This window comes from Rousettus aegyptiacus, unplaced genomic scaffold (genome assembly GCF_014176215.1).
Source record: "Rousettus aegyptiacus isolate mRouAeg1 unplaced genomic scaffold, mRouAeg1.p scaffold_m13_p_10, whole genome shotgun sequence".
NCBI lineage: Eukaryota > Metazoa > Chordata > Mammalia > Chiroptera > Pteropodidae > Rousettus > Rousettus aegyptiacus.
In genome coordinates, this window is record NW_023416285.1 from 40,039,105 (window position 1) to 40,058,668 (window position 19,564).

Below are 19,564 nucleotides of genomic sequence, written 5' to 3' on the forward strand. Positions count from 1 at the left end.
CAACCATTTAAGTTAGAAATAATAACCTATAATATACCTGTATATATTACAAACTCTTCCAGAAAACAGAAGTAACATTTCCCAACTCATTTTAAGAGGCCAGCATTACCCACATAACAAAACCAAAGACATTACACTAAGAGAAAACCAATAATCCACATGAACACAGATGCACTAATCCTTTTCAAACTTTTAAAAATCAAAAGCAGTGATATATAAAAATTACTAAGTAGGATTTATTTCAGGAGTGCAAGGTTGGTTTAATATTCAAAAACAATCGATGTAATTCACCACCTTAACAGAATAAGGCTGAAAAGCCATACAATCACGTCCATAAGCTCAGAAAGCATTTAACAATTCAGTACTCAAAATTTTTTAGAAATTAGTAAATACCAGTATGTGAAAAATCAAAAATATCAGGGAGCTTTCTTAACTTGATAAAGGATATTCAAGAAAAACTGTTAACATCACACTTAATGGTGAAAAATAAATGTTTTCTCTCTAAGATCAGAAACAAGGTAAGGATTTCTACTTTTACCACTTCTATTTATCTTTGTACCAGAGTTCATTCAGTGAAAAAAAGGCAAAAAAATGAAATAGAAGTGTACCAATTGGGCAGAAAGAAATAAAATTGATAACTTACAAACATTTATGTAGAACTATTGAGAGAATTTAGAAAGGTGATTCAAGATCAATGGACACAAAATTAACCATATTTCTATATACTACCAAAAAATTGGAAATTTTGTTTTAAAATACCAGGTGTAATACCAATATGAAATATTTACAAGCAAAATATGTGCAAGACCTGTACCCTGAGAAGTACAAAATATAGCTAAAAGTAAAGACTCTTCCAAATGCAGGCCCATACCAGGTTCATAAATCAAAAAATTCAAAATTGTCAATAAGATGTCAGGTCTCCCCACACTGATCAGTAGATTCCATGCAATCCTAATAAAAATCCAAGCAGGCTTTTTGTTAAACACTAAAAAGTCAGTTCTCAAATTTATATGCAAAAGTCAAGGACCAAGAAAAAATAATCAAAATAATTCTGAAAAAGAGGAATTATACTATCTGGACCACATACTTTCAAAATTTACTATAAAGCTACAGTAATCAGCATCTCAAAAACATTATTCTAAGAAGAAGCAAAAGACTACATGATTATACTTCCATTTATATAAAATTCTAAAAAAGTCAAAACCATAGCAACAAAAAGCAGATATAAAGAAAAAACAGTTGGCGTGAAGATGAAATTGACTACAAATGACCACAAGAGAAGTTTTACGGGTGAAGGACATGTTCTCTATCATGACTGTGGTGGCTACCTGATTCACACAACTGTCAAAACTCATTAAGTTGTACACTTGAAATTAGTGGATCCTATTTTATGTCAATTATATTTCAATGAAGTAGATTTTCAAATAAAGTACTCACTAAAAAAGTATGAGTTTATTATATATAAGATTCTTTATAAATATTAGGGATGAAAAGATAACTAAAATGTCATTCTATACTCAAGTCTGACTAAAGAGGTATGCAAGGCATATGAATTGATGTTATAGCACAGTATGATGTAAGAAACATGTGCAGGCTGCTAATGGCAGCCCACATGAGAGGTATCTAATTCAGGGAGGGAAGAATTAGGAAAGGTATCCCGGAAGAAGTAAAGTCCAAGATGTGCCCTGAGTGATAAAGAGCTAGCTATTCATCATTCATTCATTCACTCACTCAAACAGACTCAGTCTAAAACAGACAGATTATGCTATGAGGTAAATCCAATGACAAAATTATGTACAGTACATTATGAGAGGACAAAGAATGAGTAACCATACCAGTCTAAGAGGGCCTAGGGATTCAACGCCCAGAATGGAGTTTTTGACGCAGTGATTCACAAAAGAAAATGAGCATCAGAATTCTTGAAGGAAATTTTCTCTAAACATATACACATGGGTCCATCCCAGACCTTGAAGGAGAAAATTTAAGGAGGGAGACCATGTATCTATAGTTTTAAAAGTTTCCCAGGTGAAATGAGTAGTCTTTCATTTGACTTCATGAGCTGTCAAAGGAGAAGCTGAAGACAAGGTAGATTATCCTCCCAGCAGTTTAGTCTGTTTAGTCCCAGCTGTTATTCCCTGCCTCATCCTGCTTTCCCCACTGTATGGATTAATTAGGCAGCTTGCTATTTTAAAGTCACACATTTCTACTTTGAGATCACTGTGATTATTCTTCACTTCGCAATTTAGTTGGCTTTTCTGGAGGGTTATTCCATAAGTTTTTCCCCTTCCTTTAAGAGAAATTACTGATAAAAATGATATTATTTTATATGTTATATATCTTGAAAGCATTATAATTTTTTGAATATATATTTAAAATATATAAATATATAAGACAAAAAGGTAAAGTATTTTTTAAAATCTGCACGAAGTCATATTAATTTTATATATAATTAAAGATTTTTTCCAAATCTGTTTACTGAAGGTGTGAAGTGCTTTTCCTATATACTTACCCTTTCTACTTGACATTTTAGAAAAAATCTGTTTTTGCAATGAGGGGAAGAGTCACTTTTACTTGTAAATTATCGTTTTCCTTTTTAAAATGTCATTTTTTGGTTTGGATATTCAAAGATGATAATTTATTGTATTAAACAGTCTAAATGCACTGATCTTGGAAAGGGAAACTGCATATTTTCAAATCTATAATCACCATAAATATTTAACCTGTCTCATGATATTGTATGGGGTCTTTTGTTTTGGTTTGATATGCACCAGTTTGTTTATTAAATTAAATATTTGTTGAATAAATAAGTATAAATCTCATGAGAAAAAAAATTTCCCAGATGATTCTGATGCTAAGAAACACTACATTAAAAGCTTCATGACTGGACTTAGCAATGATTTCTTGGCACCAAAGGCACAGGCTACAAAATAAAAACAAACAGACAAACTGGACATCATGAAGATTTTAAAATTTGGTCATCAAAAGGCAATATAAATGGAGTAAAACTGAAATCCACAAATGGGAGAAAATATCTGCAACTCACATGTCTGGTAAGGGAATAAATTTTTCCCTTATACAGAAATATACAGAAAACTCCTAAAACTCAACAACAACAAAAAAATCCAAACAACCCATTTCAAAAATGGGCAAAGGACTTGAAGAAGCATTCTCCAAAGAAGATATATAAATGGCCAATAAGCATATGACAAGATTCTCAACATCACTAATCATTAGGGAAATGCAAATCAAAACTATAAAATATCACTTCATTAGGAGAGCTACTATGAAAAACAAACAGAAAATAATGTGTTGGTGAGGATGTGGGGAAATCTAAACACTTGTGCACTGTTGGTGAGAATGTAAAATGGCACAGCCCCTGTGGAAAGCATACTAGTATGGTGGGTCCTTAAGAAAATTTAAAATAAAATTATCATATGATCCAGCCATTCTACTGCTGGGTATATACCCAAAATAATGGAGAGCAGAGTCTCAAAAAGATGTTTGGAGACCAGTGTTCTCAGAAGTATTATGTACAACAGCTAAAACATGGAAGTGACCCAAGTGTTGATTGACGGATGAATGAACAAAATGCAGTATATCACAGAATGGAATATTATTCGGCCTTAAAAAGAAACTTCTGATACATGATACAACATAGACAAAACTTTTTTGATTGTCTTATTTCATTTAGCATAATTGAGAACGTTATGCTAAATGAAATAAAACAATCACAAAAAAACAAGTATTGTATGATTCCACTTTATGAGGTAGTCAGAATCATAGAGATAGAAAGCAAATTAGTGGTTGCCAGAGGTTGGGGGGCGGGGTGGTGGCGGTAATTGTTTCAGTTTTACAAGATAAAAAGAGTTTTGAAGCTAAATGGTAGTGAGAGTAGCAAAATTTTATGAATATACAGTATTTAATACCACTGAACTATACGCGTAAAAATGGTCAGGATGGCAAATTTTACATTATATGTATTTTACCACAGACACACAAAATACTGCATTGATCCTGAACTTGGAGCACTCACTACATCCATAATAATAAAATAGCCTACGCTTACTGACTGCTTCCTATGTGCCAGGAACTGTTTTAACTGCTTTATATGTTTTGTCTCATTTAATCCCCACAATACCTATATGAGGTGCATACTATTATAAACATATCTTCGTTAAAAAAAAAAAAAAAATCTCAGGCTCTCATACTCTGCTAGTGAGAATGTAAAATAGTGCAACCACCTTGGAAAACAGTTCCTCAAAACATTTTCTCTATGACTCGACAATTTCAGTTCTAGGTATATTCCTAAGAGAAATAAAAACATATCCACACAAACACTTGTGCACAACTGAAAGTATAAACAAAATGTGATACACACATATTACATATACAGTGGAATATTATTTAGCAATAAAAAGAAATGAGTACTAATATAAAATAGATGCTATCTGAAAACACTATGCTAAGGGAAAAGAAGCTAGTCACAAAAGACTTTATGTATTATTCCATTTACATAAAATGTCCAGAATGGGAGAATCTATAGAGACAAAAAGTAGAATAGTGGTTGCTTAGGGCTAGGGGTTGAAGGACACGGGTAGGAGTTGACTACTAATGTATATGGGGTTTCTTTTGGGGGTGATGAAAATGTTCTAAAATTGACTGTGGTGATGGCTGTATAATTGTGAATGTACTAAAAATCATTAGATGGTATACCTTAAGTGGGTAAATTGTATGGTTTGTGCATGTCTCAGTAAAGCTATTAATAAACAAAGATGTCTCAGGTAAGAAGATGGGTACAAACTTGAGTAAGCAGGCTTTCTTAACAATACAAGTAGAATTACCTACCACAGATGTAATCACATAGCTCTTCGTTCTAGAATACTTATAGTTTTAGGATTACAAATGAAACTCCACACATATTTGGGTAAGAAAACTAACACACTATAGGATGTCGATTATTAATACATTTGGGTCCCTAGTACCAACAATATATTTCCAACTGCTTTCATAAATACTTCACTGAGCGTAAATCAGGCAAATCTGCTGCAATACAGGCCATATTTCTAGGGGTGACCTTCCTTTCTCAGTAGCTTCACACCTGTAGACAGGCAGATCAACACAGGCTGTCAAGCAACTGCCTGACAGCTTAAGCTATGTGAGCCTGTCTAAAAGTGAATGTCTCATAACAGCCACAGGAAAGAAAAAAAAATCAAAAATTTTTAAATAAAGTTTTGGCTCTTCTTTCAGGGAGCCGTAATTAACTCTTTTTTTTGTTGTACAGTGGACAGACAACATTAGTTTCAGGTGTATGATACAATGAGTCAATATTTGTACATATAGTTGACCTTTGAATAACACTGGTTTGATCTATGCAGGCTCACTTATATGTGGATTTTTTCAATAAATACTGTAAATGTATTTTCTCCTCCTTGTGATTTTCTTAACATGTTCTTCCCTCTCGCTTACTTTATTGTAAAAAATATAGTATATAATACATATACAAAATTGTGTTAATTAACTGTTTATGTAAATGTTTATGTTATGTAAATGTAATTGATACATTTTGGGGGAGTCAGTTATACACAGATTTCAACAGCAACAGGGGTCAGTGCCCCTAACTGCCATATTGTTCAAGTCAACTGTATTGTGATATAATCACAATACATCTAATTAACATAGGTCACCATATGTAGTTACAAAATTTTTTTCTCTTGTAATAAGAAATTTTAAGATCTACTCTCTAAGCAACTTTTAAATATACAATACAGTATTACTAACTATAGTGGTTATGCTGTACATCACCATGACTTATTACATAACTGGAATTTATATCGTTTGGCTCCCTTCCCTGCCCGCATTTCACCCATCTACCACCTCTGCCTCTGGCAACCACCAATCTGTCCTCTGTATCTATGAGCTTGGGTTTTGGGGTTTGTTTCAGATTCCACATATAAGTGAGATCATATGCTATTTGCCTTTCTGTCTTAGAATTTAGCTTGATTTTATGTGTACAAAAAATATCTATACTTATTTAGTAACTTTTTTGGTTTCTTTTCACAATATAATCATTCATTTATTCAAAAGATAATTACTGAATGCTACACTTATAGGTGCCAGAAACTATTCTTGGTGTTGAGGATATAAAACAAAGCCCCAATCCCCAGAGAACTAAACAAATGAAAGAGACAGACAGACAGACAAAAGTATATCGGATAGGGCTAAACTATGAAGAAAAACAAAGCAGGAAAGGGAAATAAGAAGGTGCTAGGGAAGGGACTACAGGAAATACATAAGTTAGTAAAGGGGTGGAGAGGTTCAGGCATGACTTCAAAGTTTTGACTTGAAGACTGGAACTGTCATTTACAAAAATAGCAAAAATACGGTGGGGAACAGGTTTAAGGGAGAAAAAAAATAGTTTACCTTTGGCTGTGTTCAATTTAAGATGTCAATTATATATTTAAGTGGAGACTTTAAGTGAACTACACGTTTGGAATTCGGTGAAGTTGAGGTTGTAAGTAACTTGAGTCGACAGTATAAAGTTGGTACTTAAAAAACTTTAACTTATGACTATCTTTATTCAACCTATTTCCTAGAGGATGAGTAAGCTGCTTCTATTATTTTGCCATTAAAAAAAGGGCTGCAATAAGCACTCTTAGAAATATTTCCTTATGTTATATATATTAACATTTTTATTTGTGTAAGGAAGTTTCCTAAAAATAGAACTCCTGATTCAAAATGTATGACAATTTTAAATTTTACTAAATATAGCCAGTTGATTTACGAAAAAACCATAGCAACTCGCACTTCTTCAATCAGCATATGACGTGCCCATTTTCCAGCACCAATGAGCAATGGCTATTACTCTGAAATTTTATGCCAAATGAATGAAAAAATGGTATCTAATTTTAATTTTCGTTTCTCTGAATATATCTGCATATATTCACTTTCCATTTGCAAGCACTCCTCTGTAAAATGTCCATTTTATACCAGGGTTGCTTATCTTTTTCTTATCAACTTGAAAACACTCTGGTATATTAGAGATATGAAATCTTTATCTGGTAATTCATGGCAATTATTTCTCCCAGTTTATGACTCATCTCTTCACTTGTTTATGAATGCCTTATATCATAGAAAATTTGTTTTCATACAAATCTGCTAATCACATCCTTTATAAAAGTTTCTGGGCCACCTGACTCACTTTAGAACCCCAAAGTTCTAAATATATTCATCTAGTTTTCATGTTATTTTTATAGTTTTACTTTTCACATTTATGTCTTTCATACATTTGAAAACTACCTTTGAACAAGGAGTGAGCTAGTGTCTAGGTCTAGCGGAAGGGAAACAGTCAATTATATTAACCCCATATTATATTAACTGAAATACTCCATCATCATACTCCTGGTTCGCCTGGGCAGCCCATGCAATATTGACCAGAAATAAATTCTGCATAAAAGCCTAAGAAAAGTCAAAGTTCCCTAGTACTTTATATAAATATGCAGTAACATGCAAAATTCAGATTCAAGAATGCATCACGGGAAGGAGAACAACAGTAAAAGTAAAAGAAGACCTAAGCTCTGCTTCTTCTTGACTTGTGGCTCTGGCCTTGCCATCGTGGTCAGGGTAAAGCAGGGGACAGAGAGTAGGCACTTAAACAGAAAAGGATTCATTTATCTTGAGGTCTTTGGCGCCCTCCACATGCACTAAAGCCTGAAGCTTCACTGGCTGGACACTCATTGGTCAGTCCTAAGAAGTTCTCCAGACAGTTCTGTTTGGCTGGAACACTGCCAAGATGAACAGTTCATTTAAACTGTGAACAAATTTGAAATAGTGGTCTTCTGACCCCAAATATCTAAATCAAGGCAGTTATATGGTAATTCACAAAGTGAATAAACAACGGATGGTGGTAAGAAGATGGAATAAGAGTTTGGTTTCGTCTTGAGCTCATAAAATAAGGAAAAGAAAATCTGTATGTCCAGTGGCCCTGCCCAAACCTGGGTAAAATGTACTGGCACCTTCCCCCCATTCGACCTATGTCTGGTAATATTCATGTGTGCTTGTGTGTGTGTACTTGCACACATGTACATGCTCACATGTGAATGAGTAAGAGAGACAGAAAAACAGAGAAGGGGGAGAGAGAATTCTCTCTCATTGCTCTCTGGGCACTGGCCCACCCCCTTGCACTCTTAATTACATTTTATCAGTTTATAAATTTTTTTTTAAAAAAGCAGCTATTTAAAACCCTTTACAAAACCTAAAGATGAGTCTCCCTTCATATGAGAGGGTAGCAGATGCTTTATGACAAATTAGAATAGTAAAGAAGAAAGGAGACAGGAATCTAGCCAAGCTGAATTATACCCCCAGCGACCAATGGGAGAGCATGAAATAGCCAGAATGACTATATCTTGTTCACCACTAATGTCTCTAATATTGAAAACACTAAAGGCATTCACTAAAGCTTCTCTGCTTCCAAAGCTACTTCAGTAAAGAACGAGGAACAGAAATTCAAGTAAAGCATGGGCTAACACTCATAAAAGCATCACAAAAAACTTTCAAATTCTTATTCATGACTCATTGATTTGAGGTGTCCCTATCACATGCTACTTCACAGTAAATAAAAACACTCATTATTTCAACCTTCTTTCCTTCAAACAAAGGTTAAAGCATACTTAACATGTGCCTCCTGGTGAGCTAAACATAATGGCTATCTCCATTTTTCCTATCTTTCCTTTCTCTCCTTATTCCCAACATTCTTGTTTCCCATTGGGCCTAGAAAAGACCAAGTGTGGCCCGTCAGCTGCCTCCATCTCCTTGAAGAAAACCAGGAGACTTGCCACCTAAGGGCATAATGGTCTCCACCTTCCTGGGCTCACTATTTTGACTTGGTGCCCAAACAGCCTGAGTACTGTAGAGGCAGAATGTAGAACTTGCTGTCTATTTAACAATGACCAGCACTAGGCTAATTCCAAATCAATAAGTAAAAGATTCCTTCCACATTATAATGTATGCTGACAGACCACAAATCTGAAGCGGAAGACAGGTTTTTAAAATTGTTAAGGACTCTTGTAAGCTCTCATTAATCACTTTGAGGGGTGGGGGGGAGATTGAGCCTTATAACTCTCTTCCTAGCAGTATAAACAACTCAGAAAAAGTGAACAGGCTGATGAGATGCTACTGTGATTGGATCTCATGGAAAATTCTCAGACACATTCAAATTTTAATGAGGTAAATCATATTCCTTTTGAGAGTCTTTGAGTCCACTGCAAATGTTTCCATTTTAGTAGGTGACAGAGCACCAAAGGAGAAAAATATCATGAGGGAGAAAATAAACAGGCTGATTCTGGCATCCAAAAAAAAAAAAAAAACCACAGCATAGTGGCTTTACCTTGTTGGTAAAGCAGTTGGGGAATATAAACAGGCTTTAAATGGGGCCCAGAAAATCTTACAACTATATCGTTGGGCTAGAGAACTGGAAGGAGGAATAAATCTCTGCATCACTACAAAATTTCATTCCTATCTATCCACCAGTACCTTACACACAAACTCATACCCACACATTCTGAAAAAATATATATATATTAAGTCTGTCACTGGAAAGTATCTGTATCAATCATATTAACAAATAATATTCACACTCATCTGGAAATGTGCTTACTACTGGGAAAAGGCATTGCAAAAAGGGATGGAAGGTATCATAAAGGGTACAGTAGAGTGCTTTGTTTCATGATTTTCATTAGCTTAATAATTAAATAAGGGGAGGACCACTAATTATAAATGGCTGATTCATGGACCAGGAGATACTTGTTAAATAAAGATGGTATTCTCAAGCTAATCTCATGACCTTTGTGGTCTTTCTAAAAATGGATAAAACTAATGATAATTTACTAGGCTGAAGTTAGTGAGTCTACTACAGCTCCCTCTGGAGAAGTTTGCCTGTGTGACACTAAATCTGCTTTTAATTCTGTGAAGACTGATAAATGGAAATCTTTACCATTCAAGATACTTTTAACCATAAAATTCAGCAATTCTTTTAACACGGATCACTGATTTTTGTTTACCAAACCCAAGCCATCTCCCAAAGCCCACAGAGAACATAGCAAAGTAACAAAATAAAACCTGAGACATTATATTTAACACATTTCTCCACTATGTGCCTACTACATTGTGCTTAGCACTAAGACACAAAGATGAATAAGATACCAGCTCTTAAGAAATACACAATTTCACACCACGTATAATAAACACTATAAGGTCACTGCCTCAGAATGATAGCCACTAATCTTGTTCTAAAAGCAGATGTGAAGGTGTTGAATTCATAAAAAGAAATACAGATCATAATATGGAACAAAATAAGACTCCATGTTTCCACTTTAAGGTGTCAAAGATCCAAGTTTGCACACAAATCGGCCTTATGGAAGACACTACGCATTGCTTACCCATCAGCCATCACCCAGGTCTCCCTTGCACTGGAAGCCTCAGGGTTGCTGGGCCCCTCCTCAAGCTTAGATGAGCCTTGTCTGTGCCAATCAGATGGTTCTTTTTTCACTGAATCTGGCACGCCAGTGATTGCCCTAGGGTAGGCATATACCTCAGATGTGGTCAATGAGACAAAAGGGGATGTATGCTGGGGGGTTCCTAGGAACGACCCCATTGTAAAAGGTGACACAAGAAGAAACTCCCCTTCCTGTCTGCTTTTTAATCCAGCTGTGTGAGGATGTGATGCCTGCAGCCATGGCAATTACCTGGTGACCATGAGGAGACAAGTGCAGAGAAAGTCAACTAAAGACGGCAGGACAGAAATATGGGGAGCCCCTAGGTGCCTGATGGTGTCATTGTTCCCCTGATTTAACTGATCCTAAAAATTTGGATGGGGCTTTTATGTGAGATAAGTTTTACTAATTTTTCATTCCATTTTTAGCTTAGTATTGTTACTTGCAGCTAAAGCATCCTTGACTGATACAGGCCCATGGGTGGGGGTGGGGGGTGGAGCAGAAATCAAAGAGATCAAGATAGGTTCAGACTCCAGAGTTATCTCTTCTTAGGCAATTTAAGAATGTAGAAAGTAAAGAAAAACTACTTGTCTTGTTTCATATCATTTTCATCCCTGCCCAAAGATTTGCCCCCATCAAAGCTAACTAGAAGGCGAATATAACTGCCCAGAGAATTCAGCTGGGCTCAGCATCAGTGGATTGCACTGTATTTTCTGAAACTATGGCAAGATCAAATCACCTGGCTATTGCCAAACCACTTCAAGTTCTCCAGGAGCACCACAAAGGTAGCCCTTCATGTGCTATAATGTCAACAGTGGACTAATTTGCTTTCTCTGTCTTTACAATTTTGGGCCAGAATGCTAGAGGCAATGTTAACCATGGCATAGAGGTAAGATATATGTATGCATGTCCATATGGGGATATTAATTTTTTCCAGAGTGCCCAATAAAGTTACTTTCTTGGGACAAATAAGGTAAAGATTCCAAAAAACTGAAAACAATCCTTTAAAACTCAAACGATAAAAATGAGCATAATATGTGAAGTCTCTTAACAACCCTAGCTTATTTCCTCTCCCTCCCTTGAATGTACAGGCATACTTCAGAGATATTGCCAGCTCAGTTCCAGACCATCACAATAAGGTGAGTCTCACAATAAAGCAACTCATCCTTTTGCTGGTGGAAGGTCTTGGCTTCAATTTGTAAAAAAATAAATAACACCTGTGAAGTGCAATACAGCAAAGCTCAATACAAAAAAGTCTGCCTGTATATGCCATTAATAGGATCCTATAGTGTTAAGGATCATAAAAATGATCAGCATAATTATTTATACATATATAAATACTATAAATACAATGTTTATGTATTTGTAATAAACTTATTTGTTATATGCTGGAATAACAGGATCAAAAATCATAATAGAAGATAGTGGCACAAATTATTACTACTACTAACAGCCAGCACAAACCAAGGCTTACTTTTGGCCAGGCATTATTCCAAACACCTGATGTGCAACTTATTAAGTCCTCACAACCCTAAAATAGGTAGATATTATTATTTGCGTTTTACAACTAAGAAAAAAACTGAAACACAAAGAGGTTAAGCGATTTCCCCAGTCACATAGCCAGTGGAATGGCAGAGCTAGGATTCCAACCCAAGAAGTCTGGCTCCAGAGTCCATGTTCCTATTCATTTTACTGACTCCACAATTAGCTATACTCTAAGTTAAAATCATTCACAATGACGATTTCAACTGCTATAAATCATTTAATTATAATAGAAATTACAATACATGACTTAATAATGAGTGAGAAAAATGATTCAAAGTCTGTAAGAATATGAAACAGAATATCTGTTGAAGTTACCAAAGATTTCAACATTTCATCTATCAAAGAGTAATTACTCAGGAAAACAAAGATTACAGTAGCTCTTGAACTGTAAAATATCAGCTGACTAGACAGATCCCATTCGGACTAATAAAATTTAGAAACTGATAAAATTTTACATAAAACTTCACCTATCTTAGATCTATCAAGATCACAAATCACCAAGCTAGACAAGAGATCACCAAAATCGCCAAACTTCGAAATTGTTACTATAACACAAAAATTCAGAATTAAAGGGTGAACTTACTAAAATATGGACCGTCCCTGGAGCACTGACCAAAGCACCAAAGCTGCCCCTTCGCCGAACTGCTGGAGTTTGCTCCCAAGCTCACAAACAAGGACAAAGCTGAAGTTTATATGTGTGTGGGTGTAAAAGACGAAATTTGTTAGAAATCAGGATACGGCAGTGTTGGTGGCCTGACTTGGACCCAGCTCTTCACTATGACTCTTATTTTGATACACTTAGGACCGTCATCACTTGCCCAGCACATGGTGAGTTGCACTCTAACAGAAACACATTTTACATTCCCACCTAGCCTATAAACTCCAAAGTCCCAAAGGGTAGGCTTTGTACCAAAGGTGTTGTGTTCTCACAGTAACTATGACAAATGAGGAGCCCAGTAGTCTAGTCACTCAGTAAATACCTGCTGAATCAATAACTGAGTGATAAGTAAAGAATTCAAGGAGATAAAGGAACAAAGAATAAGAGGCAAATTGCTAGGCAAAATGTTATCAGCCTGAGATAGGAATTATCATGTGTCCTTCCCTAGTAATCGGCTTCTCAAAAGAGCATAAAAGAACAGACAGTTATCTAATGATTTTAAAGATGAAATTACTTCTCCATACCTTTAAATCAAAGCACCAGGATCATACTTAGTATTCAATCAGTAAAAGTTTGTTAAGAATACAAGTTCCTTAGTGGCTAAGTTTATATCCCTTTTTTTAAAAATTAAATTAAATTAAATTAAAATAAAATAAAATAAAATAAAATAAAATAAAATAAAAAGGATTGAATGGTAAAAAAGAAAAACAATTTGAGAATAAAATTCTATTGGGCCTTCCCAATCAGTCTGAGGTTAAAAAGATGTCCATGGACATAATTCTAGGATTGTTAAAACTGTCTATCAGTACCAAGCAAGACTCACTCATCCCCTTGCCTTTTCCCCTTTACATATACCCAGGATCCAGTACTGACCTACTTTATAGGACAAACATGAGGACTAATCAGCTTAAAAATGCCAAGCACACCAAGATGAAGAAAGCTTATAATATGTATATGTAGTTAACTAATTTAGCAATTAACAAATGAACCGAGTCTCTTGTGTCATGATGTAAACCACTGCGTAAATTACTTAAAGTACTGCAAACTTTTTAAAGTCACAACTAACCTCACATTAAATACTTTGACAAATAAGTATATATTTTCAAAAACATTCAAATATCTTAAAGAAAATAGGCTCAGTATCATAAACAGAAATAAGTAAATTTTGATTAATGACACCAGAAAATAAAATTGTTAAATGACATTTGCTCCTGATCCCTGAGTGCCTGGACCAGGAAGCTGTCCACTCAGCTATCGATGAAGTCAACACATCCCACCAGATTTGAATATTACCATTATCATCATCATCAGAATGGTGTGCAGCCTCCCAGATCACCTGCCATTCCCAATGAGGAAGGGATGGGCACCCTAACAAGCACAATGTTGAGATCTAAATATTTCCTATGGCACCTTCTGCCTTTTATATCAGAGTTATGCCTATGGAAACAGGCACTTAAATAACAGGAAGTCATTATAGGATTTCTTCTATTTCCTTTCAGTTCAGTTAGTTTGCTTTTCAGTAAAAGCTGATTAACATGACACAGTTATTGAGTCTTTCAGATGCTGGAGAGCAAACTGATAAGCTATTTCCAAGTGTTACTTCTACCAGTAACTGCAGTTCTGGGAACTGAGGCCTTTGAGATGTTCTGCTTTATAAACCTCATTTATCAAACAGCAGGAGAGCTGTTACATATGGTGACGGGTATTATGGAAATGCTTAGTCTGAATAAAAAATGCAAATATGAATTTGATTAAATTACCTGAGAGAGAGAGAGAGAGACAGACAGACAGACAGACAGACAGACTAACTCAGGAGGAAGTAAAAGGTACCAATCATAGATATGAATCAAACAGGGTCGCTCAGAAATGTTAGAGTCTGCTTATAAATTGTTACCCTTGGGGTTTGCTATGAAAAGGTTTCCTGGTATATCTATGCAGAATTTTAAAAATTTAACGTAGTCAAATTAAAATAAATAAATGCACCTGACAGTTTTTGTCCACTCAGGAAGAAAGGTTAAAGGAGGTTTACAACAATTCAGATAGCCCTAATAACACAAGAATTAGCTTATGCTAACCTCAGTATAGGAAATCAGACTATGTACTGGCAAAGGAGAACTTTCCACTCAGCTAGAGAGTGTTGTTAACAATGTGGCTGGGTGGGAATAAGAGAAGCACAGTAAACTGAGGTAAAATTTTTAGGGGTACCCAGTTTCTACTCTAACTTCACAAAATATTTTAAGATTTTCTTAATGTTCAGTTACAGATTAATCACTTAAAAAAATCATAATTTGGAAAAAATTCATGTTTGTTTGCTTGCTTTATTTAAAAAGGGGGAGGCACACAGTCTTCCTAAAAGGCAGCTCTGTAACTCTATGTCTTAGGAGATCGTGAGATGAATTCATGGGCAAAAACATGAGGAAATCAGTAATAGTCCTACAATGACCTAATCACTGAAACTATCCCTGATTTGGGGAAGGGGAGATAAGGTTGACATCACAATATAAGGGAGAGAATGAAGGAGGGAAAAGTCACATGGGAAAGGAAAGGAATACACAAAATAGTTATAATCCAACACTTTAAAAAAAAAAAAAAAAAGCTGGACACTGAGTTTAGATGGAGTTTTGGTATTCTGCCCATGAAAAATGCTTCTGAGAATCACGGGCCCCTTTGCCTTTGGCCAAAGCACAAGTGAATGAGTCATGGACACACCTAAGCTAGAACTAAGCTTCTTGACACACTGGGAAAATATCTGAGCCCAAATTACCAGGAGTTTCAGTGTTGGATGTGTCCTTGAGATACCCTCTCCCTACCACACACAGAGAAGCTGGTCACAGAAGAACAGTACTAAGGAGAGAAATGAGAGTACGAGGAAAGCACAGGAGCCTCAGGAGCAACAAAAGCAAATAGAAACTATTAGATGTTCTCGAGAAAAAATGTAACCCTTAAAGGTAGTGTGGGCGCTTTATATCACTGCTCAGGTACAGTATGCCTCCAAAAAAATAAAGCTGTGCCTCTTTGCAACCCTGCCAGTTAGAGATAAAATATAAAATATCAGTATAAACTGATATGTGAAGATTGGCAGGACGGTCTCAAGGAATATGTTCAAATAGAAGAGTTTTGTCCTGGTGCATGACTTATACCACCACTGACCACCTTTCCTTCCCCTCACTCTTTTTGATCCTTTGTACCGCAAAGTCCTTTGGTCTGGGCAATGATGTTGATTTGAAATCTCGGGCCTGCCCATTATCCCAAGAAACATCTTCTCTGGGAAGGTGGCCTTCTTCTACGAAGCTCCCTCCCAAAATACCTCAGGGGCTGCCTGGAGGTAGATTCTTGTGGGCCTGGGCCAGCACAGGCTACCTGAAACAGTCTGTCATCAAGTTCCCTACCATGCCTAGAAGCTCTCCAGGTCACAGTTCTAAATGAACACATATAGAAAACAAGCTCATTGTCTTTTTCCCACTCATTAAAAATAAACCCAAATGGTACTCAGATATAGAACACACCTATTGATGGAAAAGTTAAAAAAACAGGTAAGTGCCCACCCACATAATCTTTCCATTCAGAGAGGTACTATTCCATAGCTGCTATGGAGTTTATAATTAACAGACTGCTTAACCAACAACAGAAATTTCTGGAATCTACTGCAATTTACATTAGAAGCTTGTTTATGCCAAAATTAGATTACAAGCATGGACTGGACTCTGTGGTTGAATCTGTGTTGAATTCTGTGGCCTTCTTGGCATACCTCTGGGTCAAGTCACTTTCAGTCATAACCCTACCTACGGGGAACAGCTACAGGCCGACAGAGGCACTGGCCTGACTCAGCATTCAGGAGAAGCAGAGTGGCTGCTTCTCATTCCCAGAGGCCCACAAACGAGCCACCACTATCTCCATGGAGCTATGTCAGGAGACTCCACTAAAAGAATGTCAGACTGCACTCAGATATATTCACCATGGTGCTTCCACAGATCTAAGCCATTGATGGACTGCAAAGATTTTGTTTCCTTTCTCATCTGCCACCCTAGGTTGAATCCTCTCCCCACCAGGTTCTAAGACAAAGGTATGCAATGAGGCACCCTGAGCAATGGGATCTGCTGGGACGCCGCCTGACAGAAAACAGAGTTGCAGGGAAAACAGAAGGGTAACGTTTCCAAGTTACAGGCAGCTTTGTGGAGTCTTCTTTACCATTTGAATCTACTCCATCAAGACCTACACTAGAAAAGGAAGTCTCCTCCTTTAACGGGAAAAGAAAGTGAGGCTGTGAAATAACAGAATTAGAGACAGGTGATGCCTCCACTCCACTAGGTTTGTCTGACTCCAGAGTTCACCCTGACCATGTTGGCTCTGCAGAAGTAACAGAAAGATCTCCTGGTCCCCAAAATAGTCCCTTCAAAAGCTAGCCAGGGTGAATACAAGTCTTTCAAGGATCATTGGTGTGAAGTGGGCCCTAAGTGTCTCTAAGTTCTGGTGGAATGTCGAAATTTCTGAAGGAAGAAGCATGCCGGTGGGCTGTGACCTGCCATTAATGCCTCTGTAGATATCAGTTGTTAGACACTGGCTCTCACCCAGGGAAACAGAGCAAGACTAGAAGCTTCACATAAGACACAAGTGAGCTTTAACAGGAGGAAAGAAAATCTTGGTTTTTAATATTTGCTAATATTAAAACCATTTTTAAAAGTAAAAAACCTTCCTGCCATGTCCATAATAGTTCTATATTATACTTTTGTACTATATTAATTGGTAAAACATAATGAATAGGATTTGTTAACTCCATTTATGAATTGGTGGCATTCTTAACTGAATTTTTATTTTAATGAACTTGATCTATTACATTTGAAAACCTGTAGTATCAAGTGCATCACACATATAAAGGTATACATATGGACCATGCTACAAATCCCTTCCTTGAAATCCCAGGAGTCCTGGGCCCACAGGTCAAAGAACCCCAGGGCTAGAATCTTAGTGAGGAGGCCTGCTGGAGTGCCTCGAGGAGGGCTCGCATGAGAGAACCTGGAGGCAAAGAACGAGGGAAAAGCCCACCTATCATACTTCACACACTTTTTAAATCTGCTTACAAATAGCCCTGCAGCCCTTTATCAAGTGGTCAATGGAAAAATCAATGATGACAAATTAACACTGATGTTTGGGCAGGGGAACTATGGAACACAGCCACTTGCTATGGGAGGGAATAAATATGAGAAAAGAGAGATACAGTGTCACAGAAAAAATTAGCTCATTCTGACACCAAACTGACTTGCCTAAATGAACACAAAAGAATAAAATCATCTCGAAAAACCATCAAGGTTGTTCTTTAATGAAGCTCCAATATCTTGACTTTAGATTTGGAATGAATAAAAAGACAGCAAGTAACAAAGAAAATATAGCACATGCCCATGCTAGTATGACAAATACATCATTAAATACACAATTTAAGACCCTACCTTATCATCTCTCTCCAAAAAGAGACTCATTTAAATATCATCATCACTATTCCAAACATTGTTGAAATCCAAGACTGAGATAGAACCTCATAGATCTACACTACATATATATACACTGAAGGTCAAACTTAGATTCTTAAACAGAAAAAGTGGGAAGAAAAAAATTCAAACCAATAAACTTTAAATACACATAGCACGTTATAAATAAATGAAAGACACTAAAACTTAAGGAATCTAATTAGCCCCTACTTTTCATCCTCTCTCACTACCTCTCACCACACTATTCAACATTCCCTGTACAAGGACTGCACCACCATACCCACGCCTTTATCACTGGGTACACTCAGGTGTGGGCAATAAGTTTGGTGTTCCTACCCTATTCTCTCACCCACTCTCACTCACACACACACACTCTGAATTCCTACTCCTGCTCCGACACGACCCTCAAAGGTAGAGCGAATCTGCTCTTCCTCATACCCGCCAGCACACTCTTCAACTTACCTCGCAAGTCCTTCCACACGGGCTCCCTTGAGCCACATCATCACTCTCTCTCATTCACTTTCTACTCACAACACCAAGCACAGTGCTTAGCCCAAAATGCTTAACAAAAAAGCATGTTGCAGAAATAAACAAACGAATAGAAGGAAAAATTAGGGGGAAATGCTTCTGATATTGATTGTATGAGGATTACCTATTCACAAAATGATCATAAGTCTTAGCATTCAATTACTGGAGAAAATCTATTTCTGTAACTCCAAACTAACTAGTCGATTTCCCCTCCCTGGTAATATCTAATAAGGTGAAAAAGGAAGTCTAGTTTTCTATCAAAAGGTTTAAATCAGACACAGAGTTTCCAAACAGAGGGGGACCTCCCTGAAAGATCAACATTTGGTGAGGAACTCTTCCACCAGTGCTACTCGCCAACCCCGTTCCTCTGAGTTTCCACCAGTCACCAAGATGGACGAGGTGCACTCACCTGGCTTGTTTCCTTCCCTCTCATGGCCCAGCTGCCCCTTGGTATTCAAACCGCATGTGTAAACCTCCCCATCCTCCAGCAGGAACACAGAGTGGTTTCCTCCACAGGCCACCTCTTTGACGCTTCTGTCTGATATAAATCCATACACCTGTGGCTCGGCCACAATCCCTCGTAGGTTGGTGCTGATCCCAGGTTGGCCCAGAGACCAATATCCCCAGCATAACATTGTTCTTATCCTTCAGGGACTCATGCAGCCTAGAAGAGAGTTTTGTGTAAAAATAAAGAGGAGAGGAGAGGGGGGAGGGGAGGGGAGGAGAAAGAAATTTTAAAAAAATAGGTCAGAAAAATCACAGTAAAAAATATAATCAATTTTTTAAAAATAACCCTCCTCTTAATAGTCTTCAGATACATTGCATATCAAAAGAATACATATTAATATTGTTTAAAGTAATTA

The 19,564-nt window shown here is 36.7% G+C and overlaps 1 protein-coding gene across 7 annotated transcripts in view; it reads right to left on the reverse strand.

The window, feature by feature from the left end:
* Positions 1-19,564, reverse strand: part of HERC3 (HECT and RLD domain containing E3 ubiquitin protein ligase 3) — a 98,358-nt gene that overhangs the window by 69,080 nt on the left and 9,714 nt on the right. For all 7 annotated transcript variants that reach the window (XR_001598984.2, XM_036227711.1, XM_016161051.2 and 4 more), the window contains one exon: positions 19,111-19,365. Coding sequence is in view for 6 of the 7 variants with exons in the window: in XM_036227711.1 (XP_036083604.1) it covers positions 19,111-19,336 (226 nt within the window). In the remaining variant the exon portion in view is untranslated. The remainder of the gene's footprint in view (positions 1-19,110; positions 19,366-19,564) is intronic.